This window comes from Gallus gallus, chromosome 18 (assembly GCF_016699485.2).
Source record: "Gallus gallus isolate bGalGal1 chromosome 18, bGalGal1.mat.broiler.GRCg7b, whole genome shotgun sequence".
NCBI classification, from domain to species: Eukaryota; Metazoa; Chordata; class Aves; order Galliformes; family Phasianidae; genus Gallus; species Gallus gallus.
This window is the reverse complement of record NC_052549.1, coordinates 4,169,982-4,194,509: the sequence shown is the minus strand read 5'-3', so window position 1 is coordinate 4,194,509 and position 24,528 is coordinate 4,169,982. Positions and strand designations below refer to the sequence as shown.

General features: G+C 47.4%; 2 protein-coding genes across 2 annotated transcripts in view; one reads left to right on the top strand and one right to left on the bottom strand.

Moving 5' to 3' along the window:
• Positions 1–1,709: 1,709 nt before the first annotated feature.
• On the top strand, positions 1,710–22,440 carry LOC427799 (urotensin-2 receptor-like). The gene is made up of 2 exons (XM_025141651.3): positions 1,710–2,896; positions 20,389–22,440. The coding sequence occupies exon 1, from the start codon at positions 1,754–1,756 to the stop codon at positions 2,843–2,845; it is 1,092 nt and encodes a 363-aa protein (XP_024997419.1). The 5' UTR covers positions 1,710–1,753; the 3' UTR covers positions 2,846–2,896; positions 20,389–22,440.
• The window catches only part of OGFOD3 (2-oxoglutarate and iron dependent oxygenase domain containing 3), a 35,768-nt gene continuing 29,400 nt past the window's right edge, over positions 18,161–24,528 (bottom strand). Inside the window, exon 10 of the mRNA XM_046902085.1 lies at positions 18,161–20,570. Coding sequence (XP_046758041.1) covers positions 20,434–20,570 — 137 coding nt within the window. The 3' untranslated portion in view covers positions 18,161–20,433. The remainder of the gene's footprint in view (positions 20,571–24,528) is intronic.

Here is a 24,528-nt window from a genome sequence, read left to right as displayed (position 1 = left end):
CTCGTGGGGATGAATAGATTTTGAGATTCATAAAAGACACACTGCTCCTCGATTCCTTCACTCTGTGTGCAGTGTCCCTGAGGTCCCATTCTGCCGTTAACTCCGCACTGAGCTCCGCATTTCCATCCGATTAAAGCACACCTTCCTGAAAGGCGTTTGCAGCCCTTACTCAGATATCCAGAGAAGCAAAAAATTCGCTGCTCCTCCTGTCACCTCACTGCTGAAAAATGCACATCGAGGTGAGCGCAGCCAAATGGGAACCTCCAGCATCCAGCTCTGTGCTGTGCCCCTCTTAATTCTCTGCTTAAAGCCCTGCTTGTCTCTGCCATCTCCTGGGCTCGCTCAAAACACACCAGGCAGCGTGGCAGGCAACAAAACACCATTTCTCCTCCCTTTGGCCCTCTGTCCCAGCTGTTAAATGAGGACAGAAGGAAACAGCGCAGAAAACAGCTTCAAAACACAAAGGAGACGGGGCTGCAAAAGCTGCGTGCAGCCCAGAGAGGTCGGCGTGTGCCAAACCCGGATCTGACTCGGAGGCCATGCAGTCCATGGGTGCAGGCAGGCCCTGGCCTCGGTGCAGCACCGCCGCATTCCCAGCTGTCGGCCCAGCTGTGCCCAGGAATGCAGCGGCCGTGGCGCTGGCACGGGATGGAGCCCTGAGTTGGGGTGGGGGGGGGAACATTCTCCATCTCATGGCTGTGTTTAAACTTCGCCTGCGCGCTCATTGATCCTGAGAGAGCTGATCTCTGCCTCAGATTCGATTGAGATCCCACTCCCTCCGCATTCAGACCCGCTGTTTTGTTGAATATGGTTTTAACAGACGTGTGCAATCATGAGCAGCACCGGGCAGCAGGGCAGGGTTACGTGTGTGTTAACTTACAGCAAAGTACATCCGAGTGGCCAAGCCAGCATCCTATATAGCTCAGTGCTGCTCCTATGGTGAGTCCTGCTGAGTGGTGAGTGCCACCACTTCGGAGCACTGTGCAGAGGCTCAGAGGACTGTTCCCAAACCCGCACTGAGCAGAGATTAAAACGGGCAAATGAGCACAGAGCAGCCTGGCTGCATAAAGGGCACTGAATTCCCATCGGAAATCAATGGGAGCTGAGGGAATGCAGCTCTCCTGTACCTCGGAAGTGTGTCAGTTAACGATAGCTGGCCTTAAGCTCTGCTTTCTCTAAGTCAGTAACGTGAGGCGCTCGCTGATTTTGCAGATTTCCCACCTAAGGGCTCTCCTTTCCGTGAACCACCGCTTCGCAGCGCCAGGCGGACGAGCTGCCACCAAACCCCGAACTTCCATCTCTCTGCCGTACCGCCGCGCTGTGCGGAGCGAAGGCAAACCAAACGCGTAACTACTTCGGAGAAATAAAGAGGCTGCTCCGGCCCCGGCTCTGCATCCATCTCGCAGCGCACGGCTGCACCGACCCCAACGTGCAGAAGCGCGGGGCTCTCCCCGCAGCGCTCTCCGAGCGAAGCGACGAACGCCGCCGCTCCGGGAGGGACGGGCAGAGCGGAGCGCAGCAGAGCGCAGCGGAGCGCCGCGGAAACTTTGCGGGGCCGCTCCCGCACTCCGCTCCCACCGCCCGGCCCGAGCGCCTCTGCGGGCTGCCGGCGGGGCGGCTCCGTGCCGGGCAGCGCCGCGGCCCTTCCCCGAGGGCAGCCCCGGCCCCGCCCGGATCCCGCGGGGGGCGGAGCGGCCGCTGCCGCCGCCGGGGTCGGAGCCGCCGCGAGGCTGTGGGGCCGCCGCCGCCGCCTATGGAGCCCAACGGGACGGCGGCGGCGGGGGACAACGGGACGGCGGGCGGTGGCGGCCCCCCCGAGGGCGGCCCTCTGCTCATCCCGTCGGACTTCGGGACGGTGCTGTCGGTGATGTACGTGGCCGGGGTGGCGGGCAACGTGTACACGCTGGTGGTGATGTGCCACTCGGCGCGCTGCGCCGCCCCCATGTACAGCTCCATCGTCAGCCTGGCCCTGGCCGACCTGCTCTACCTCTCCACCATCCCCTTCATCGTCTGCACCTACCTGGCCCAGGACTGGTACTTTGGAGACCTGGGGTGCCGCATCCTGCTCAGCCTGGACCTGCTCACCATGCACGCCAGCATCTTCACCCTCACCTTGATGTGCACCGAGCGCTACCTGGCCGTCACGCGGCCCCTGGACACCCTGAAGCGCTCACGCGGATACAGGAAGGTGACGGCGGGCGCCGTCTGGTCAGTGTCGCTGCTCCTCACGCTGCCCATGATGCTGATGGTCACCCTGACCGAGGGGAGCAAGGCGGAGGGCAAGGTGAAGAGGATGTGCGCGCCCACCTGGAGCATGGATGCCTACCGGACCTACCTGACAGTGCTGTTCAGTACCAGCATCATGGCCCCGGGCATCATCATCGGCTTCCTCTACACACGCCTGGCCAGGACCTACCTGGAGTCCCAGCGGAACCCGCCCCACAAGGAGAAGAGCAAGAGGTCCCCGCGGCAGAAGGTCCTCATCATGATTTTCAGCATCGTGCTGGTCTTCTGGGCCTGCTTCCTGCCTTTCTGGATCTGGCAGCTGGTGCGACTCTACAGCAGCCCCTTGCAGCTCACCACCCAAACCCAAAAGTGCATTAACTACCTGGTGACCTGCCTGACCTACAGCAACAGCTGCATCAACCCCTTCCTCTACACCCTGCTCACCAAAAACTACCGGGAGTACCTGCGCAACAGGCACCGCAACTTCTACAGGTTCACCTCCTCCTTTCGCAAGAGGGGCTCCAACCTGCAGTGCTCCTGGGGACGCTCCATGTCCTCCAGCAACCAATACGACTACAGCTCGGAGGCCCTGGGCATGGCCACGCTGAAGGACAAGTGAGGAAGAGGAGGCTCTCCGCAGGCACCAGGACCAGAAGAGCGTCTGGCCGAGGTAGGGCTTTGGGCCCCCTTTGCCCTACAGGGTCCTCAGACCTCCTGTCTGGTGGTCACTCCATGTAAGCAGCTGTGTGTGCCCGAATACCGTGAGATGTTGTTTGATTTTTTCTGGCTTGGGGGCTGTCGGGGGAGTCCTGCCAGCAGCCGGCGTGGGTGAATCCCTCTGGTTTGGGTGCCGAGGGTGAGGTGGATACTTGGATCAGGTCTTCAGGAAACTCTTTTCAAGCTCTGCTCTGCGCGGTTCCTCCCGCGCGATTCCTCTGCTGTCCTCAGGCTACAGCTGGGTCGGATCTGCAAAGGTCTGAAATTGGCCTGGGATCACTAAATTTAGCTGCAAGCCCTGGGTTTGCCCTGTATATCCCTGGTATCTGTTCAAAGTGTGCCTTAGGAGACCCTTAAGCCCCTTTTTCTATTTCCTGTCACATTATGGTGCACCACAGCTCGATCAGGATTAAAGCCTCTTAAAATTCAGTGCAGCAGCGCTGCAAACTCCAAGCATTCACAAAGCACGAGGTAAGCTGTCAGAAACCACAGGATTATCTACAAAGGCTTGTAATATTTCAGGTGTTCTACCCAAGATTAGTTTAATTTCCCACTGTTTTGGGGGGTTTTGTTGCTTTTTTGGGGGGGGGTCATTCCCTTTCTCTGCAGACAACAGTTTGAAAAATCTACTTTGGAAGGGAAAAAAGAAATAGTTATAAGGCCATCACTCAAAGACCTGGGGCTCCAAAATAATGACTGAAACGTGTATCCTGAGACTCACAGAAGGAACCCGTTGATTGATGACATTTCATCACAAGCATTTTGCCTCCGTGTATTTTGCTCATTCTCTTCCCACGTTGCACCTAATGCAAAACTTCCTCCACAGATGTTAGAAATTCCTGTAAACTGGAACACCTCTGTTCATAACATAAAGTAGGGACCTCCACCAGGTGCTCCCTCCCTCCCCATTTACCAGGGGAGAAAAGTAATCCCCTCAGGGCATGTATAGGATGAAGACCAGGGAAACACATTCCTGTGCCAGCAGTCAGGCATTCTTCACATTGGTGCAGGTTTTGGGGTGCTTTTGGGGAGGGGGTGTAAGTAATTGACCTTAGCATTGCCATATATTACTTCTAACCACAGGACTTTGTTCGAAATACTGGTGACCCACTTTGTTGCCCTCCAGGCTGGCTGGTAGGAATGAACCTGATGGTGCCAGCTTCCTTACCAACAAGGGGCACCGGAGCACAGTTCTTGCTGGGAATTGGTAGGGTAGAGCAGCCTTCACCACTTGAAAAGAACAACTCTTCAGGAACTAATTCATTTCTAATGATTATTCATTCTGAAGCCATTGTGCCTTTCCCTTTCCTTCCTATTTCTGAGGCTGGAAGTCACTGCCCTGTAAAGAACAACAGAGATAAGCCCTGGTCTGCAGGGAGGTGTCCCTGCCTGTAGCAGGAGGGTTGGAACTAGATGATCTTAAAGGTCCCTTCCAACCCAAACCATTCCATCATTCTATGATTCTACGATTATAAGCCTTAGCATAAGGGAGGTATGGGAAGGCTGGAGCACACGTGCCATCCCCAAGGTGTGCTGTGCCACATCATGATGCCCTCGGAGTATGGGAAAAACCCACTACAGTGCTGATGGGTTTGGTTTCCAGTGCTTGGCCATAGGAGAAGATCCTTGAAAGGCCACCGTCCCCCCCACAGCATGACAAAGCTGCCATAGGACAGATGCTTACTCCATAGGAATAGTGTGTATGTCACCAGGTGCATAATGGAAGCAGGTGATGGGAGAGCTGTAGAGGTATCAAGAGGAGCATTAGGGAGTACACTCCCTGCCTAAGAAAAATCACGTGCAAAAGCATCTAGTGCCAACGAGACTAAAACCATCGTTATCAGCAAGAAGGGGAAACTGGAAAGGAGTTGTGTGTGGGAAAAGAAATAAGAGCAGATTAAGTATAGAGTCCTAACATTTTGTGGGGTGACTTTGGGTGGCCATGCCCTCGCTGTCCCCAGCAGGACTGTGCTGCAGCCTCAGCGCAGTCAGCATCAAGGGGCTGATGGGGAGCATCCAGATGGAAGGTGAAACGTTGTGTGTTTGCCACTCATCACATTTCCCACCCAGAGCTGCTCCTTTCTGCCATCAGGCTCTGGTGAACCCGCATGCTCTTACCCTGAGCAAAGAACCAGTAAACTATCTGGCACCATAAAGCGTGTCATTTGGGCAAGAGAGAGCCTATTTAACAAGCCAGACTGGCCAGCAATCAGAGGACACTGCTGTGCATGATGAATGCCAGCCCGTTAGCAGCACAGCGTGCAACGTTGCATCCTCCCAGGTGCACAGCCGGGCGCAGAGCGTTGGGAACGCGGCTCCTCGGGGATCTCTCGTACTCCCAGGAACCAGAGTGCAGTTTAAGAGATGGATTGTATAAACAACATCTCTTATTGTCTCGCTGGAGCAGCTACACTGCCAAAAGGCAGTAGCTCCAACTGCTTAATAAATATCCTGCAAGGGTGGGTGTTCGAACGTGAGCTCCTCTCGTCTGTAGATGGGGAAGCCTGGATGATTCTCTGTGTGCTCACACTGGGAGACTGTCTTCATACTGTCTAACAGCAAAACCAAATCGGCCTGGTGGTTAACTCTGGAGCAGGATTGCTGCCTCGTGCCCATGGCACAGAGTGCTGTCCGGGGCTGACACATCTTTTAGGATTCCCATTCGGGGCAGCTTTGCTCACCCACAACGTTTGGGGAGAGCACAGGACTCGGTTCTCACTGCAAAACTCCAGACGTTATTATAAAGGAAGGAAAACAGCTTCGTCATGAGACACTTTCTGCAGCATCCCTTGGCTTTCAGGTCTTTCTGGCTTGCTCTGTCCCCTTTCCCCAAAACACAACACCAAAACCAGCAGACAATGAAAGAAAAGCACCCATCTTGAGAACTCATTCCTTCCTTTGATCTAAGGGAGCACCTACTGCAGTAACAGCCATTTCTCTGTTTTCACTTGAAAAGGGAAGGCTGTGCTTCGTGAGACAAGCGAGGACGCTCATTCTCCCCATGCCCTGGAGAACACATTTGGGTCTCGCTGACTTTCTGCAGACTTCCCTTTGAATCACACATTTTTCATTGTGTTCCACTGCACTTTTTAACAGCACGTCTGTGGTAAATGCTTAAAAACCCCACGTTGCCATTTAGTCCTGAATGCAAGCAAATCATTAACGTTTTAAGTCTTATTTTAGCAGTCATTTTTAGAGCCTATTGTATGACTGAATACCAGGAAATCCCATGAAATAGAGGTGATTTTATGGGCACTTTGTACCTTGCAGGGCTGGGTGCATTAACTGAGGAGACCGGGCAGGGTGACACATTTGCAGTGCCCAAAAGTGGATTCACCATCTGTGCCCCATCAGGGCTCAGAATAGAAAGTGCACGAACCTCCAGTGGGAGCAGATGAGGGAAATCCTGAAGTCAGCCCCACCATCAGCCATCGTACTTCGGAGTCCCTCTGGTGGCAGCAGCACTCTTCCAGCCTGAGGTTCTCAGGAAGAAAATGAGCTTTTTATTTGAGGGTTTTCAACCTGGCTACATGAGAGCTTTTAATTCCTTTAAAATGTAACGTTACTGCAGCATCTTCTGGACAAAAAGAGCCTGTTATGCACAGAAGCCCACTCCCAAGCGCTAACTTTGCTCTCCCACATTTCTTCCTTTGCAAACCCAGACTGACTTATTCCCATCATTTCGCACAGCCTTGTTGGCAGCACACGTGGAAACACCCAGGGTTGGTGACTGACTGCAGCTCAACCCATCCAGGTGTCTTTTTGCCATATTATATGCTTGCTACGGTCAGTTTTTCTGGGGAATTCCAGAGACTGGGAGTTAATTGCTATGGCTTGTAAGAAATCACAGAACCATTTGAGTTGGAAGGGACTCCTCCAACAGAGTAGTCGGGTGCTGGAATGGCCCGCCAAGGGAAGTGGTGGACTCACTGTCCCTGGAGGCGTTCAAGAAACATTCAGATGTTGTAGTGAGGGATGGGGTTTAGTGGGGAGGTGGTGGTGGTAGGTGGGCAGTTGGACTGGATGAACTCGGGGGTCTTTTTCCAAACTTGGTGATTCTATGATTCTTTGACCCTTAAAAGTCATCTAGCCCAACTCCTCTGCAACAAACGAGGACAGTACAGCTATTGCTTTGTCTTCAAAATTGTAGCAGCAGCTTCTCAGGAAATAAGCACTCTTTAAAATAATTACTGTGTTACAAGCTTCTTTGTCCTTGATGGGAAACCTACCTAAAGCACTGCAGAGGGAAAGCACGCATCTCTGGCAGCAAAGTTCCATGGGGAGATTTGGATGGCCCAGAGTTTCATGAAGCCTGGTGGGCTTTGCATGCTCAGAGCTGAGACCAGTGATCCGTGGTCCCATTGTGGCCTCTGGCCCCAGGGAGAAGGCTCCCAGTGGGGCAAACTGAAGCAAAACTGGTGGGGAGGAAAACTTCCCACCCTGCTTCCCAAGAAAAGGTCAATTAAAAGGGAAAAAGGAATTCTGAAGAATTCTTCTGGCACTGAGGCTCTGCATTTGTGATCCTCCTTAGAACTCCCAGGCCATTTAATTTTTAGTGTAGATGAAGTATTTTTGTAAACACTAGGAATGCTTCTCCAGCCAGGAGCAAGGTGAAGAGTTTGCTGCGTTTCTTCGGTACTGGGAAAGAGCCCACCCGGCTCCTCCATCAGGTTATCTGGGGGAAAAGTCACAAACAAATGTACACAGCACCAACCCACGCAGCAGTACCAGCCGCACATGGCACAGCACAGCTCTCAAACCAGCATGGTGCTGACAGGGAAGAAGTGAGAGCTGCTGAGTTCGTTTCGGCCACGTCTCGCTACGGTGCCGTCAGCCTTTCCTTGTGCACGCCCGTTAGGATCTTGAATTCAGCTCCTGAATTCTTAACTAAAAACAAATATGAATTCATCCAAACAAAGCAAGGCAGATTCCTGAATCTAAATGCGGTGTGTCCATAAACACCAAGTTCTGGAGACAGTTAGTGCTTCACATACGTGCTCCTGCAAACCTCATCAGAGGCTTCCATCAAACTCCTAACACTTCTAAGCTATTTAGTTTCTAAGCCATTTAGTTTAAGCCATTATATTTGGGAACTGTAGGAGCGACTCATGCAAGAAGTCCCCCCAGGTGGAGACAATGCATTAGAAAACCCTACAGATACATTGAGTTTCTGCTTTTTCTTTCATAAGAGGTTGTTTTCCTTCATTTAAGGCTGTAGAAGGGAATATCTTAGGCTCCAGTTGTGATGCCATTCTTCTGAGTTACCTCCACCACCACGTTTTGAAAGCAGCTTTAGTGCCAGGGCTCAGGAGCAGCAGCAGCAGCACAAGGCAGCGGTTATCTGATCCCTCTCAATGTACAGTTATCTTCCTTCCCACCCCTGGCAGCGGGACTCTCATCGTGAAGCCATTCATCCCGAAGGCTGCTGATAAGTATTCCAGGCAGGCTTAGAACAAGATAGCTAATAAAGCCCACATTTACAAGGGCTGTGATGCTGTACACCTCTCTGAGCAGCGTTTGACATCCGAGCTGGGGAAGATTATCAGCCATGCGAGGAGGTCAGAAGCCCTGGCTGCTCCTTCACAACCCCAGGGGCTCACTGTGTGACCTCGCAGAAGCCACCCATTGCTGCCTATAAACCAGCGATGTGGTTTCCATGCTCTGCACAAGTGTTTTAAGACACCAGTAACACGTGTGAAATGCTTTGAGATCCTCAGATGAGAGGTATTATGCACAGCAGTTAAGCGCTCTCCTTTTAGGGACAGCTTGGGATTCCAGTTGGCTATTAGTGGTCGAACGGAGGGAATGTTTGTGTACCAGAAGAACTCCTCATCCATTTTTAGATTAATGGCAGGCAGGCAGTGAAGATTATCGCTCAGCCTGCAGTCACGGCAGCTGTGCTTGGCTGGCGTCTCAGGGAGCATGGCTGGAACGATGCTGCTGATAAAAGCATCATTATTTCATGGCACCATTGCTCCACAGCCTTTCCATGGGTGAGAGCCAAGAGCAGGAGGTATGGCAGGTAGCAAACTCTGCTCTTCACCTCCTGGCAGCCTCTTCCTCCCCATGTCACAGGTTGGGAGTGGTGGGGCCGGTGACGATGAGGGCATCGCTCCCTGTCATTGTGTTCTTGGCATCTCTTTGGAATGATTAAATCGAGGAACCTCCACCTGCAGAAGGCACAGCAAGAGTAATTGCCCACAGAGCAAACAGCAGCTGAGTAGCTTTGCTTTGCTGCTTTAGTTTGTTTGTTTTAATACAGACACAAGTTTGTTGTGGCACACATCTCCCTGATTTCCAAGTGCTGCCTCTGTCTTCACAGCATCTTCTCTTAAGGAGAATGAGAAAGCGATGGGGAGAACTCTACAGCTCCAGTTTAAGTGGGGGCACAGTGCGGGGAGGGGCACAGCTGGAACAGCACCCACTCTTTTCCCTCCCTCCATCCAAGTGAATCTTCTCTCTACCAGGCATTGGGGGCCCTCAGAATTCACTATCTATCTGTTATTTAGAGAGGGGATACAGCAACAAGTCTTGGGGTTAGCCCAATAAAAGGCAAGAGGAAAAAAGCTTTAAACCTGGGAACACTTCTCATGTCCCCCCAGTACCACTGTCATGCACAGAGCCCCAGAGGGGGCTCAGCATGGGCAGAGAGCTCTGCTACCTGCACAAGGCAAAGGTGAAACGTTACTGTGCCACAGCAGATTGCTCATTAACCCAAATGGGGTCACACAGAAACTGGCTGAGGCTGGCAGGACGCTCAGGAAGGCAGTGCTGCTGCAGCCACATCCTGCAAGGAGGTGTGAAAATAGGGAGGGCAGCAGCTTAGACCTCAGAAAAGAAAAAGGAAAAGCATCAGAGCAGCATCTTAACAGGTGTTCCATCTTCTCTCACATTCTGCAGTAGACGTTTATCTCAGGGAGCTGTGAGGCGTGTGTTTCAAGCTCTGTCTGTGGATAATTATTGACTTCAGCCCAGGATCTGCACCTTAACGGCATCACATCCCCCTCATTCTGTGCAGGCTGAACCTCCTGCCCACGCTGAGAGCAGCTTTTACAGAAGGATCGTGGGTTCAGTTTGTTTGTTCAGTAGACTCGTTTTGCTTTCAGCGTGTTGCTGCCTTTGGTGCTCTTGTTTTAATCTTCTGTTCTTCTTTGGTCTCTGTGTGCTCCATCCCTGCTTTGCCCCAAGCTGCAGTCCCTCCTTCCGTCCCCACTTTGCTGCAGAGGGAAAGTGCCCCCGCCAGACCCCAAAACATGCAGGCAGAGTTGGGAGGCTCTGGGGAAATGTCATACCTCTCACATCTGTTGCTTCTTCCTGCCTGGGGAGAAGGCAGAAGTCTCTATTGATTTCCACAGTGTAACCAGAAAGTGGGCACTGTGTGACTGCCCCCAGCAAATCCTGCATCTCCAGCCAAGGAGTCTGCAACCCACAGCTCCAGTCTGCAAAGCGGGGGGCAGAACAGGACATTTCCTTGGCTGCTGCTCCAGCTAAAGCCTCCTCTTTGCCCTGCTTTGCCAGAGCATCCTTGAAGAGGTAGCACTGCAAATTTGATCCACGCCAATCATTTGTGTGGTGGTTCCTAAGTCTTGAACTGCACACTTGAGGACTCAGCACAGAGCTGGGATGGAGGCAGCAGTTTTCCTCCCACTGCCTCCAAAACGAGGTGGTTTGTTCCTGTTTTCAGCTGTTTGACTCACACCTCACCAGCTTCGTTTCCTGGCACATTCACAGCTGGTGCTGAGAAAGCTGCAGTTGGCAAGGGCACGGTCTGCTATGGGTTGTAATTACTCGCTGAGCTCATTATAATTGTTCAGTTATTGCATAATTTGCAAAGCCAAGCAGGGGGAATATTTGGTTAATTAAGAGCTCGTTTCATCGCTGCTGATTGTATCTTTCCAAAACAGCGCTCACCTTACCTGGGTTTGAAAACCTTTGCTTACCAGCACTGTAAGCAGGAACTCCACTCTCTGCCTTCCGCTGATGGCACCTGCTCATTTATTACCCAGAGAGGCTTTCTGGAGCAAGGACAAACTTCCAGGGCCTCTGGGCACAGCGATGCACAAGACTGAAAAAAATACTAAATCCTTTGCAGCTTATAGTCGTGATTTTACTGTTGCATGAAGAATGTCAGGTATCCGTATGAGAGCTCAGGCAAGCTTGTAACTGATTTCATTTGAAGACTATTTGGGGGAGTTTTGAGGAAAGGACATATGGAAGAGATAGCACTGGAACCAAGATGAGCACAGCTTAATTTAGAATGGTTAGTTCATAACAATGCTGCAGACATTCAGAAAGGAAGGAGAAGAAAAAGCAAAGCCTCGCAACCCTTGCTGACCATAGGCAGACTTATCTGCCCTTCCAAAGAGCTCTTCCAAAACCTCTTAGATTTATGGGCTTCTCCAATCCAGGCACAAAATGAAGCGTACTGAACCTCATCCTTCACAATATGCCCCGGAACAAAGTAAACTTATTCTAATGTGTACTCCCTAAAAAGAAAACAGACAGATCTTGTATCTCTGGAGACCTATCAGTCTTTCACAAAGGCACTCATGAACTGCTCCTCTTCTTTTCCTTTTAGACTGAATGCTGCAAACAGGAATATAATTTTACCACCTTTTTCAGAGCAGACTCTGCAAGGTGAATTCTGCAAAGCAGAAGAGCTGTCAAAGCAGGTTGATTTTAAAGCCTGACAACCGTGACAGCCTCCTCACAGCAGAGCACAGCCACGTCACTGCTGCAGTTACCCGTGGTTACAAAACTGTTGAATGAAATTGAATCCAAACCTGTTGAGGAATGTAACTCCCAAACAGGCAGAACAAGTGATCTGGAATGATAACAAATCAAGCAATTAATGGATTTGTCCATTCCGAGTCCAGGCTGCCGAGGGGACAGGAAAGCTCCTGGTGGGATTTTGCTGGCTTTATACATTGCTTTTTTGAGAAGAGGGTCAGCCATAAAGCAGCTCTGTGAGAGCCCTGTGATTTCAAGGAGAGGAGCATTAGGGGGTGTTCTCTCCTTGTCCCCAAGGAAATAGCAGGACACAGAGCAGCTACAGAGCTCTATCAGCAGAGGATGGCTGGAGAAAAACTGATCTGAACTCTTAGTACTTCATGAATCGTCTCTAAAAACCTGTTTTGTTCTGTCCACATGAAGGGATTCCCACCTGCTGGAGCCTCTGGGCCAGCTGCCAGCTTCACTTTTCACCATTACGGCTGCAGGTGTGACATCAGTCCCCAGCAAGCATCACTGGGATGTTCCAATCAGTGCTGCAGCACTGCTACCTGCAATTAGCATTTCAGCAGCAGGAGGTTTCACCTTCACACCACTCCACACAAGGACACAGTGAGAAGGGCTTCGATGTCAGGCCTCCCCTCCAGTCTCATCATCCTCACCCTTTTCTTTCAGCACCCTTTCATTCTCCCATTCCCTTCCAGGGAGTCCTTTCTGCTGCCACCACCTCCCTGCAGCCTCCAGCCCTGGTAGATGCGTCCCCCCCATCCCAGAAGCTGACTGCATTGAGAACTCGGCAGCCAGAGCACATCACCCACCCCCAGGCCCTGACCCTCACACTGGGGTGGTCTCCACTACCCACCCCGTGAGGGATCACAAGGCATTTCTTGGCTTCCTACGTGGCAGTGCATGCAGCCAGAATTCTTCCAAGCATCACATTTTACTGCCACTCCCCAATGTAAACTGGGTGAATTGATGGAGTCGCGGCCCTGAGGATAAACACCAGCCCTGCTGTTTAGACTAACTGTCTCCAGGAGGAGAGGTGGGCGGCTGAGCCTGGCTGCTGGGAGGTGCCAGCACCCAGTGGCACCCACAGGCCTCAGCCCTGGGGCCAACAGGAGCAGCGGAGAGAGGCAGGCAGGGTAACTGGGGTACCAGAACAGCAGCATTGCTGGTATTCTGCAGAAAAAGAGGACTAGCAACCTTCACCTGAGTCATCTGTAAAAGTTTATACCCGGGGCTGGTTTCAGTCTGTGCCCAAATCCGGAGGCTGGCTTTGTTTGCAACATGCCAGTGCTACAAAATGCTGCTTTAAGGAGTTCTCCTATTTCAGATTATTTTAGCTGGCTAGCAGTGGTAAAGCTCAAGTGGCTAGGAACCATTCTTGGCTATTACACCTAAACAGAACTTAGGTAATATTTATGGCCAGGCCAGTATTTTGAAGGAGACTCAAATTACTTAAGAGCGCTAAGTCAAACGTTCCTTCCACATCCTGTGTTCTTCCCAATCATAGAATCATTAAGGTTGGAAAGACCATTAAGATCATCCAGTCCAACCATCAGCCACCCCACCATGCCCATGAGCCAAGTCCCAGTGCCACAGCTCCATGGTTCTTGAGCACCCAGCGATGGTGAGTGCACACCTCCCATTCCCAAGGCAGCTACTTTAGAGATGGATTTCACTTGGCATTCTCAATCACTTGCATGCTCAAGGAAGAAAGCTGTCTCAGATGCACACATGCTGTCCTCAGCTTTCAGGGCCTTGAACACAACTGGAGAACGCTTGTCTCCTAAATGATAGTCTCGTGCATCTGTAGATCCCTGCCTGCATCCAGCAAGTAAGCCAGGGAGCTCAGATCTCATTCATTTGGAAAGATTTTGCAGTATCCTACTTCTCCACTTCCTTAAGATATCAGAGGGGAAAGGGACAGTTGTACATCCCGAGGATCAATTTCAGACTAACGTGAAATGGCAGCAGACCAAGCAAATAATTTTCTATCCCCACTTTTGTCCTCTCCACGTGGATGTCCCGGGGAGCAGCCCTGGGAGCAGGCTGATGGCCAGGCTGCATTCTGCCCTGCTGTCCGTCCGCCCCGCGTGTTCATCCCCAGCTGGAAGAAAACTCAGTTTCAATAACAGCTGCTGGGCAGGGGAGAGGCAGACGATGACATTTACTTTTTCTATTAAGTTAATTGATCTGCTTACTCATTCGTTCAATCTCATTTATTAATACCAAAGCTTTAAGGCTCAAAGCTCTTCTGTTTTTCCAGTTCCGTGAGATGATTTAATTAGAGATATTTCTGCTGCTTATAACCTCTGCCACGTTTGTAGCATTAATGTACAAGCCCTTGTTTATAAATACACAGTCCCGGTTACCATTACGTTTCCCACTCCAGGGGAATCAGCGTGCAGCACAGCTGCTGTCAGAACCTTCACTTCTGCCATCCTCCCCATCACCAGAAGGCAGAAAAATTACTTCTGAGATGCTCAAGTCTAAGCTCCCACCCTGCAGGATTCAGCCAGGGGGAGGTTTTGATTACTGCCCTTCTGCGCATGCTCCATGGCCAAAGTGTTTTGCTCAAGGAGAATGACCAGGAAGAGGACAAATTTTAACAGCCTGCCCAAAAGCTTAGATATAAAACACGTTTCCACTCTGTAGCTCAGGTTAACTTCTACTGGAAGCGATAGGTTTTGCAGCACATTGGCCTCTATTTAACTTCTCCCTCTGCTTGACTCGCTGTATTTATTTCTCACTCTAGTGAACAACAGGCAGAGTTTATGTTGATCCTGTTCCTCCCTGTGGAAAGGAATTCCTCCCTGATTATTTTCTATCTCCCTCCAAAACAATGACAGAACACATTTATGGTTCACAACTGCAATTGTGAAATAGAAAGAATGCAAGATCATTTTCTCATTCGTTCTCTGTTGAGAAGTGCAAGGACTGAATGGGGTAGGGCTTCCCTGTTTGCACAGCACCCGTCAAAGTTTGGAATCACCTGCTCGAATGTGGCCTTCTCTTTGTATGTGGGTGTTCAGCGAGTCACATTTAAAGCCCTAAATGCAAAGAGGATTTCCAGAACACATCTCCTCCTCTTCAGTAATGACATATACCAGAAATAAAAGCGTTCACTGCTGGTGGAGATGGAAGACACTACCATTCACAGCCAACTGATGCAAAATAACTCCATGAGGACCCACTGCTTTTTATGTCCCTCCCAGATTTAATGCTCTGGCTGCCGAAGTAATGCACCAGAAAGGTCGGTGACAAAGTGCAAATCCACCCAGAGACCTTATCCTGGCAGTGAAAAGCAGTCTCAAAGGAAAGCACTGGGATTTTTTCCTTCTCCAAGATGCTGTGATTTCAGGCAGCCTGAAGGCACAGCCAGAGATCCCAGTGAGGCACAGCAGTTAGCGATGTATCTGACCCGACAGCTCAGAAATTCAACCTGTCCAGGGTGCCTGGAAAGCCTTGGAATCATCCAGCAGTAAACCTAGATATTTTGAGGGGTTTGCTTTGCTTGGGTGCATTTGAAGGTTACAGAAATGAAAGAGCTGGGGCTTCCCAGCTGCTTTTGTGATAGCAGTTAGCATCCAAGCATTTCTAGTGATCCTGAGTCTGGTCTGCACACGTAGGAGCATCCCTGCCAGCAGGGATCCCCTAACAAGTTCTGTCCCGTAAAGCAAAACAGCCACTGATGATGAACAGCAAAAAAGGGGTTTTTTGTGTCTATTTCAGAATTCAGTACTTTCTATCCATGAGTTTTCCCAAAAAAACAAGCACACAACAGCCAACAGCATGGATCCCTACCTTATCATTCTTTCAGTTGTGTAAGAAAATAGTGAGATGGAAACAAACACCTCTCTGAAATAACAGGCATCCTTTTAAGCAGGGACAGTACTGTAGGAGAAGAAAAACAAGAGAGTATTAAGTTAAAGAACGTAAAGACTAATGGAAGTTGAACACTTGGCAGTTTTACCACGATCAAAAATTCTTCTTCAAGATGAATACACAGCATGGGTTAAAAAGGATGCAGGAAAAAGACAGTTTGAGTATGGCTGAGAAAATAAGTCACACGTGGGGGTCTGTCCACTGGAACACACTGGGTGCCTGAAGCATTGCTATTTTAAATGTAGAAGCATTAGAGAGCTACAGTTAGCAATATTGGGCTTTTCCACAGGCTAGGATGCAGAGTGAGCATCCCTTGCTATAAGACAACCCTACTCCCTTTGAAACTAAACAGCCCTGCACATGCATCACAGAGCTGATGAGACAGGAACTGCTGGCACCAGGCTCTGACACGGCCCTGGTGGCACTTCTCACTGGTGACAGGATGAGGGGAAATGGCCTCCAGTTGCACCACAGTAAGTTTAGGTTGGATATCAGGAAAAGCTTTACAGAAAGGGTGGTTAAGCACTGGAATGGGCTCCCCAGGGAGGTGGTTGAGTCACCATCCCTGAATGTGTTTAAAAACCATCTGGATGTGGTGCTCAGGGACATGATTTAGCAGAGGGTTGTTAGGGTGTTATGGTTCTGTAGTGTTTCCAGGTGAAGAACCTCTCACATCACCGAACATCAAGGGAAACACCACTTACAAATAGCCCAAGCAATTCTGATGACCCAAGCAGGGAATAGATAACAGTATGCACTTAAATTCCCTATTTAGCGTTCACAGTAGGTAAAAGCTTAAGTATGCTAGGACAGAAGTGAGATGAAATAAGAGATCTGAGAGGAGATGATGGAACAGAATTAAAGAAAGATGCACAGTTTGGAAATAGGAGTTATTTTCCCTCCTGTGAAGCTTTAGTACAAGCCACCCATGCCTGTATGGAAGATAAACGTGCCTACACAGACACTTCAGGGATAAATGGGCTGTTGTTAAAGGAGAGCTGACTGGTAGGTTTCAGCAAACAAACTGTAAAATCAACTTTCAGCTTTCTCAGAAGGTTTACAGAAGTGGAGACAAGGCAAGCACAATGCTATACTTCTTCAGTGCTCTTTTTACAAGGAGCAATAGCCACTCACCAGGGAATCACCAGCACTTTACGAGGGCTATCTGCGCTGGATTTCCTGAAAGTCTGCCTTTTGAATGAGGCTGGTGATCGATGTGTGCCAGAGCCATCTGTGGTTCATGAAGGAAATCACTCTTCTGCTATTCTTGGACTCTTTGGTTGGGTCTCCTCACAATAGACTCAAGCAGGAGAGATGAGAGCTGGGATTTTGTTTCCTTGCTTAAGGGCAAAGGAGTGGGGTTGCATTCCCTCCTGCTTCTATAGGAAATGAAGAAAGGAACCCAGGATTTTTTGACAGCATGGGCTTTCTGTAAACAGAGTACTCCAACAAGCATTTCTGGACTTGAAATTCAGTGCTCCAACAATCTGGTTGCACAGGATTTAAAAAATAAAATGAAATCAAATACATGCTATAGCACTGAAAGCTAGGTGCACATCAGAGACCAGATCTGATCGTGTACCTGTTAGTTCAACAAGACATCCTAGTATTCTCCAGTATCTTTTAATAGAAAATTAATTTCCAAAGCATCATTGGATTAGTCCTCCAGAAGCATTATCCACTGTCTTAGTATGGATTCAAAGCCTGGCTTGGTCTCCTGATGCCTCTTCTATTTCACCCTGGCTTTTATTTCACACAAGCAGGTTTTGTCTTTCTTTAAAAACGCTTACATTAACATTCCCAAGTGCCTTCAATGATCATGCCTTAAGGGACAAGGCTCAAATGTTCATCAGAACTTTTGCCCAATTCCTACTGGCCACGTACCAACCCTTCTTTATGTTATTTGAACCACAAGGGCTCTATACAGAACTTTTACACCACCGGGAAACATCGAGCCAGATTCTGGTTTTACCATGTGTTCGACTAAGAGCACTGGGTCTGCAGCAGCTTGGCATCAGATTTCTGCTGGGTGACTGAAACAAATCCTGTCCTCAATCTGAATTCTGAGAAAAGGAACGCTGCGTTTCCCAGCAGTGAGGCAGGCTGAACCTGAAAGAGGACGGACGGATGCATCAACAGCAATTACAGTATTTCAGATTCAGAACGATCCATCAAGAAATGGGGGGGAGATACCCTTAATAAAAAGTTATTAGGGGACTAAAATTAAGTCAAGCTTATTTCTAACGATTGCTAAATTCTGCAGATTCCTATCCGCCTCAGGAACATTAGCCTTTCTGCTGTTATTATTGCCCTGCTGGAGGATACAATCAGAATCTTTGAGATTGCGCTCTATTCCCTCATTTGCCACTTAATTTCTTCATAGATCTAGATATTGCTTTTAGTAGTCTGGACACCAAAGCTTCAAATACAAAATCTTGATTAGTGCTGGAACACACAACGTATTGAATTATTGTGCTTCCTTCAAAACACCAATTCTATTACCAGGTACAGCACACACGTTTCTCACAAATTGCATTTGACAGGTTTGGCCATCACACTGAACGCGTTACTGAAGCTTAAAAACCCCAGAAGACACAAATACCAATTGGATTTTATTTCTGAACGTCAGTCAGTTCACATTACGGGAGAAGCACACCACGTTTGGAAGATATTACAACGTTCAGGATCTTCAGAAGATTAAAATCTGAGAGGAGATTAGCTGAGATTTCCCCCATGGCCTGACACGTTCTTGTTAAGCAGTGCTTTATAGAGGGCAGCTCTGAATGTGCCACTTCCATTTAGTGCCACTCAAGGCCTGTATGACAAAAGTAATAAACTCGGGGGGAAAAAATGGTAGAGTTCTTATTCCTCAACCTGGAGAATCAAACCCAAACCCACAGAGGTCCATTGATATTTCGATTTCTCTGGTAGCAGTGGTAAAAGCTGTTGCTGGTGATCTCAGTCTGCCTTCACATAAACACACAACTTCAGTGGGATGCAACTTGCTTTGGATTAACAGCCTTGGACACAAGTCATTAGATACAGAATCCAAATAACGGCATTATTGCCCTACCACCCAGCCACTGAAACAACTCCCTGGAGACTGGGAAGGACGAGGAAGCCCTTCTCAGGTCTCAGAGCAAAGAAACGATATTTGAGAAGACTGATCTTGTTGGCATGCAGGGAATGCTCACAGAACAACTGTGCAGTCATTGTTCTCTTTGTACACACCTTTAGCATCATCTGCCCAACACTTATTATTTCCATACAACGGCAGGTAAAAAAGTGAAAACTGTATGAAGTGGTATGCATTAAAAAAAATTAAAGCACATCCCAGCTTTTCACATCCATAGAAAATATAGGCTATTAATAAATGAAATCAACATGTTTACTTCAGAATTTGAGGAAAAAAAAGACTTTCTTCCCACAATTTACTTAACGTGGTGGCCCACAGAAACCTTTTGCTGCAATTCATTGTTTTGGTTTTTCACCCATGCTGCAGTGCAATCATCCCTTTCTCCCTGCAGAGAGCAATTCATTATTCTAATAATGCCACAGACTAATGATCCTGGTTGAGAGAAGTATTCATACTAAACCAAAACAGAGAAATCAAAAAAAGCTATTCATAAACTTCCTGAAACAGATAAAACATTGTTCTTAGACAAGATGAACACAGCACCTCACTACACAAGATGCTTAAGCAGTGTCAGCAGGAACAGAAGTCAAGAGCTCTCTTAAAATGGGTCTTAAGATTAAATTTAGGCCCAATAAATAGATGTTTCAAATTGTTTTGCAAGTGAGTTCCAGCTCGAGAGCATTTCAGTTTAAGATGTAAGTGGACACCAACTTCCCTCAGAGCCCACATACCACGCACAGCTGCTCCATGTGGTTTCATTACCCAGCTGTCCAAGCAGCACACCGGGGTTTACAGGATCAAGTCTATAGAGACAAGCACATGCAAAACCACCACAAAGCCAACTTTCTTCTCACCTGTGCTGCTCTCAAATCCGACAGTCATAGCTGGGAATTTGAACAGCTGAACACTCAGCTGAATACAGACTGCCTGACTACCTCTGTCCATCTCTCCTTTTAATACTTGATGTACACAGTTCGATGCTCACACTCCCATAAACCCAGCATGTGTTTTCTGACCAGGAGATTAATCATTTTCATTAAGGTGACACTGACAAAGTGAGGTGCATTGGGAATGCTGCATTCTGGTCAGAGGAATCCACTGTGGTGCCATTCCTTAGTGCACCACTGCATTTGTAATCCAAAAGCAATGTGCTTTCTGGCTAACTAAAAGCCTGTATTTCTGACACTGTATTAACTGGTCCCTGTTTGCAGCAGAAAATGCCTGTAGTAATTTAATTAAAGTTCAAGTAAAGCCCAGTAGTCAAACCACAGGTGTAGTGCATGTGCTAAGGAGAATACATTCCTATCAAGAGGAGATATTTCCAGAATAGCACTCATCTTACTGAATTAATTTTGGTCAAACTCCCTAAATCTCATTAGTAATGAAAGTGACTGTAGGATTTAACAGCAGCATAGAGTGTCATATCAAGATAATGGTCCAAAAGGTAGCTCATAACATTTACATTGAAGAATCAAAATAATTAAGTAGAAAAATAAAGAGCCAACCACAGGATTCCACATGAAGACAAACCTTTTACAGAATATACCAAATCTAAGATGGTCCTTAAGGCACTGTCTGCAGCACGTACTGAAAAGGACGTGTGGAAATAAAATGTATTACAATATATTAATACATCTGGGAAATTCTCATTGAATGAGAGTCTGTAAGAGTTATCTCTGTTTCTCTCGCAGGGCTTCTCTTGTTCCATCTGACCTCACGTTCCACCCCTGTAGGAATTACATCAAGACTGGATCCCCAATGCCATGGTCTGGGTTGCAAGTGAAGGAGATGGTGATGGCATAGCGAGTGCCCCAGTGGACCTTTTCCACCCGATGCAGATTCTCTGATCCAGAGGTGAAAAAGGAAACCCGGCCTGTAAAGATAAAGTATTTAATCAGCGACAGAGAGTTTGCCACTCAGCAATCAGCTCTACACAGTTCTGCTGTTGTTGTCTCAGTCCAGCTATTCCCTAGCTACCTGAGAGCCCATCGGTCATCACACAGACAAACTGCTGGGAGCTTGTGCTGCACTCTGACAGCTTTATGGACTGTTTACCACATACGTTAATCCTTCGTGCTGCAAAGCTGGAGACGTAATTCCACCACATCTCATAGTTTATAAAAGGCAGGAGGAAGCCAAGAACATACAAATCCAGGTTTTAGTTGCCTCAGTTAAAAAGGAAAAGAAAAAAAAAGAAAGAAAAAAGCATCTCTGGTGACAATCAGTGAAGTGCATGGATTTCTCCCTGCTTCCCTTCTAATCTGGGCTCTAATTTTAGACCAAAGAAGGAGGAAGTGCTACAGAGGTGGTAAAAAGCCTTCAGTGAACAAATGCTCAGCAGGTTTACAAGTAGCCGTGGCAGCTTATTAGCATTGTACCAAGTATCTGCTATAGCTTTTTGTACACAGTCAGATTGCTCACTCTTCAGCCAGGATAGAAAGTTACGTATTACTCTCATATACAATTTAATTTTCCTTAGAAGGAGTCACTCCATCATTACATAGGCTTGGAAGTTGTTTTACAGATGCAAATGCTTACCCCTGTGCTTCATCCTGTCTAAGCTTTGACCATCACATTGCCCTGCCTTGGGGCTCTCCAGGCCTTAGGCTGCTTCAGGGTGGAACTCAGTGGCTTTGACAATTCCAGCAAGCACCCCGCTGAACAACACATCAGAATGGTCACTCTGCACTTCCACGCTATTTAAGTATTTTGAGAACATAACAGTTTGATGTTGACCAAGTCACTGAGAACTGAAGCAACTCTGTAGGACTGCTCAAATTTCCATAAGAGTCAGTAATACCAGTATGCATCGTTGCTCTATCCCAATAGCAGATGTTTTTCCTTCTCATCTATTTTTTCCACTGTTCAGATTAAACTAAACTTTGTTATAGCTAATCTAGGAGAGCTCACATTGACAATCTGACTCTGCCTGGGATTGTTCACCACCAGGCCAACCAAAACTCTTCAGTGCCTAATTAAAATCTGCGCAATTACAAGACAAACTATTCCAACTCTCCTACAATCTACGCTGCAGAAAGTGGGCACCAGCTACATAGCTGATGTTCTTTGCTAACTAAAGATGCAGAAGTTATTTTGCTCGCATACTCTTCAGCAGCACACATGGGAAGTTTGAACAAAACCAGACTGGCCTCATGGAGCTTGAGCTGCCTCTGTGTCCCTGCACATTCAGCTGCAGTTTGTATTTATTCTCTCATAGGAAGCAGTCTGAGCTGCCAAGCAGAGCTATGAACTCATATATCATACTCTTCTCTGCCTCTGGCTGTACATCAATAATGGGTAAAGCTATAAATATATGTAAAAAAATTAATTCATTTGTACACATAGCTCATACACACCTTGGTGTTCTGCTTTTCTGGATGGAAGACTCTAAACAAAAGCAATGCTCTCCTATCCTGCAATTGTTACAGTGAACAGAATGACTCTTGAGGTTTTAATACAAAGTCCATTTAACTTGAAAATGGGGGGTAGCTTTCTTTTTGCTTTCTTAAACCTTATTTGAATACCATTCAACTACATCATGATTAGTCCCTCACCTACTCACCCAAAGCTTTGCCTTACACTGACTCTCAAGATTTTTTTGATTGATTCATATTAGAAACAGTAGTAATTCAGAATTAGACAAGTTTCAGTGTATTGTTTAAACCAGTTAAAATGGATTCTTTAGCTACACAATGTGTTTTAATTTTCTTCTTTAATAAATATATGTCTTCAGATATACAGTATTTTATAGTTTCTTGTGCATCTGGTCTCATATCTGCCTGTTAGGGTCTTCCACGTCACCAAATAAGTTTACTGGCTGTTTCTGAAGATACTTTTTCCTCAGTTGGGAAGAATTTCTTTTAAAATCATTCCCATTACAAAATATTGACATGAAAGCACAGTCTCTCCACTGCAGTCCATTCTTCATAGTATAACTGCCTGAAGAGGGGGGCAAAAGAACATCAATTCCCATCACACCTGATACAACTTTTAAGGGCTATCCAGCAGCATCATTATCCAGGACACGTGGGGAGAGATACAAGATAGATCATCCACTTCCTTAATGGTACATCTTTAGTGATTGGCCTTTCAAGCACACTGAGACTTCGTGATCTCACTTCAATACACAGCATCTGGAAAACACTTAAATCATAACAAGAAAGCAAGCTGGTGAGAACTAAGCAAGTTGCCTAAGAAAGTGTGTCCTAGGCACAGGTTGCCCTTGTTCCGGCAATTTTTGACCAGTTTTGAGTTTGGGATTTTAAATCCCAAATTTTATATTAAAAAAAAACAAAAAACAAAAAAAGCATTACATGGTGGCAAGTCATGTGGCTGTGCTAGGGTTTCTGTCACAGGGAGGAAGACATGCCCAAGGCAGATCCACTAAGTTGTCCACACCATTAAAAAGCAACAGAGTGAATGCTGAGCTGCATTACAGATGTTAAAGAATGACTGTGCAACTATGCATTGCAAACCAAAGAAGTGCACGTACATTCCATTTCCTGATGAAACACGAGACAAAAACCTCAGCACAAACTACACAAAATTCAAATCCTTCCTCCTTTGTCCTTCTCTTTCCTTATTTGAGCTAAGAAAGACTTCAGATTTTTATTTCCATCTCTCCTCCCAACCTGCCCAAGAAGGTTTCTTTCCAATGTGTTCTTCTGCTCCAATTATAGAACCCTGACTACTACTTCCCAACACATCAAGTTTGGTTTATGAATGCTTGCTGTTAAACCGTAACCTTTTCTGAGATCACAAGCTAGTATTCAGTGCAGCTTTATTGCATGGTGTTTCCTAACCAACAAGAAATGAAGTTATCCCTGGCTCTTAAGGGATGAACTTCTGGAGAGTGGGAAAAAAACCAGGAGACAGATTACCTCTCCCTTGAGGTCAGTACTTCTAAGCTTTCAGAGACACCAGTCTCTGAGCCACATCCTGAAAGGTGAAGATTGGAAGCGTCCTTGGGTTACAAGCAATGTCAAGAGTTGTAACAGGTTTGTATTGTGTTGTCGTTTTATTTTTGACCTCTGAGATAAATTGTCTGAAAAGTATTTCATCTTGAACATAAACATTGGACTCACATTTTCCGCAATCACTGCAAGATGACAAAAACTCCATCGCCTGTTTGGTTTCACAGCACTTTAACCAGTACCTCAGCCTCAGGGAAGAGTTTAGATCCACAGGACTGAAGGAAGTGCTGTGGGCTGCCCTCCCACATCTACTCTCTGTCTCCTTCCCAACTCCACTTGCCATTCCAGAGGAACTGAATCAGACAAGGCATACCACAGCAATTAGGGCAGCACATCCGAGGTATTTAATGCTTTTAATACTTAGGCATACAGCTCCTGTATTAGATAAAAATACTGACATTTTGAAGACCCTTCCATCGATGGCCTTGTTCTCTTCTCCAGCCACAATCAAACACTCCTTTACAGCTGTTCCCAAATGGCTTCAAGATTCCTATAACATTGCACAACAGTTCCAGAGGGAGCTGTACTCTGGCCTGGCTCCATGGAAGAGCAGAACTTCCTTACTGCAACATGGGAGTGAGTACTCAATGTTGCTCTCTACAAATGTATTTGTTCTCACCTTTCTTCGTATAATAGCAAAAATAAAATCCAAAGAAAAAAACATTTATAGTAACCTGAATATCTACAGGAGACTGTTTCTAAATAACTAGCTTGCCTACAGCCTGCAAATCTCTATAGGAACAGAAGGAATCAATCAGTCCTTGCCTTTGATCTAAGAATGTTTGTATATACAACCTGTCTTCTCATCCCTTCCATTCTTCCTAGAAGTGTTTTCATGATGGAGTTTGTTACAACAAA

Coding starts and splice junctions, on each gene's coding strand:
- LOC427799 (XM_025141651.3), top strand. CDS start 1,754: ATGGAGCCCAACGGGACGGCGGCGGCGGGGGACAACGGGACGGCGGGC.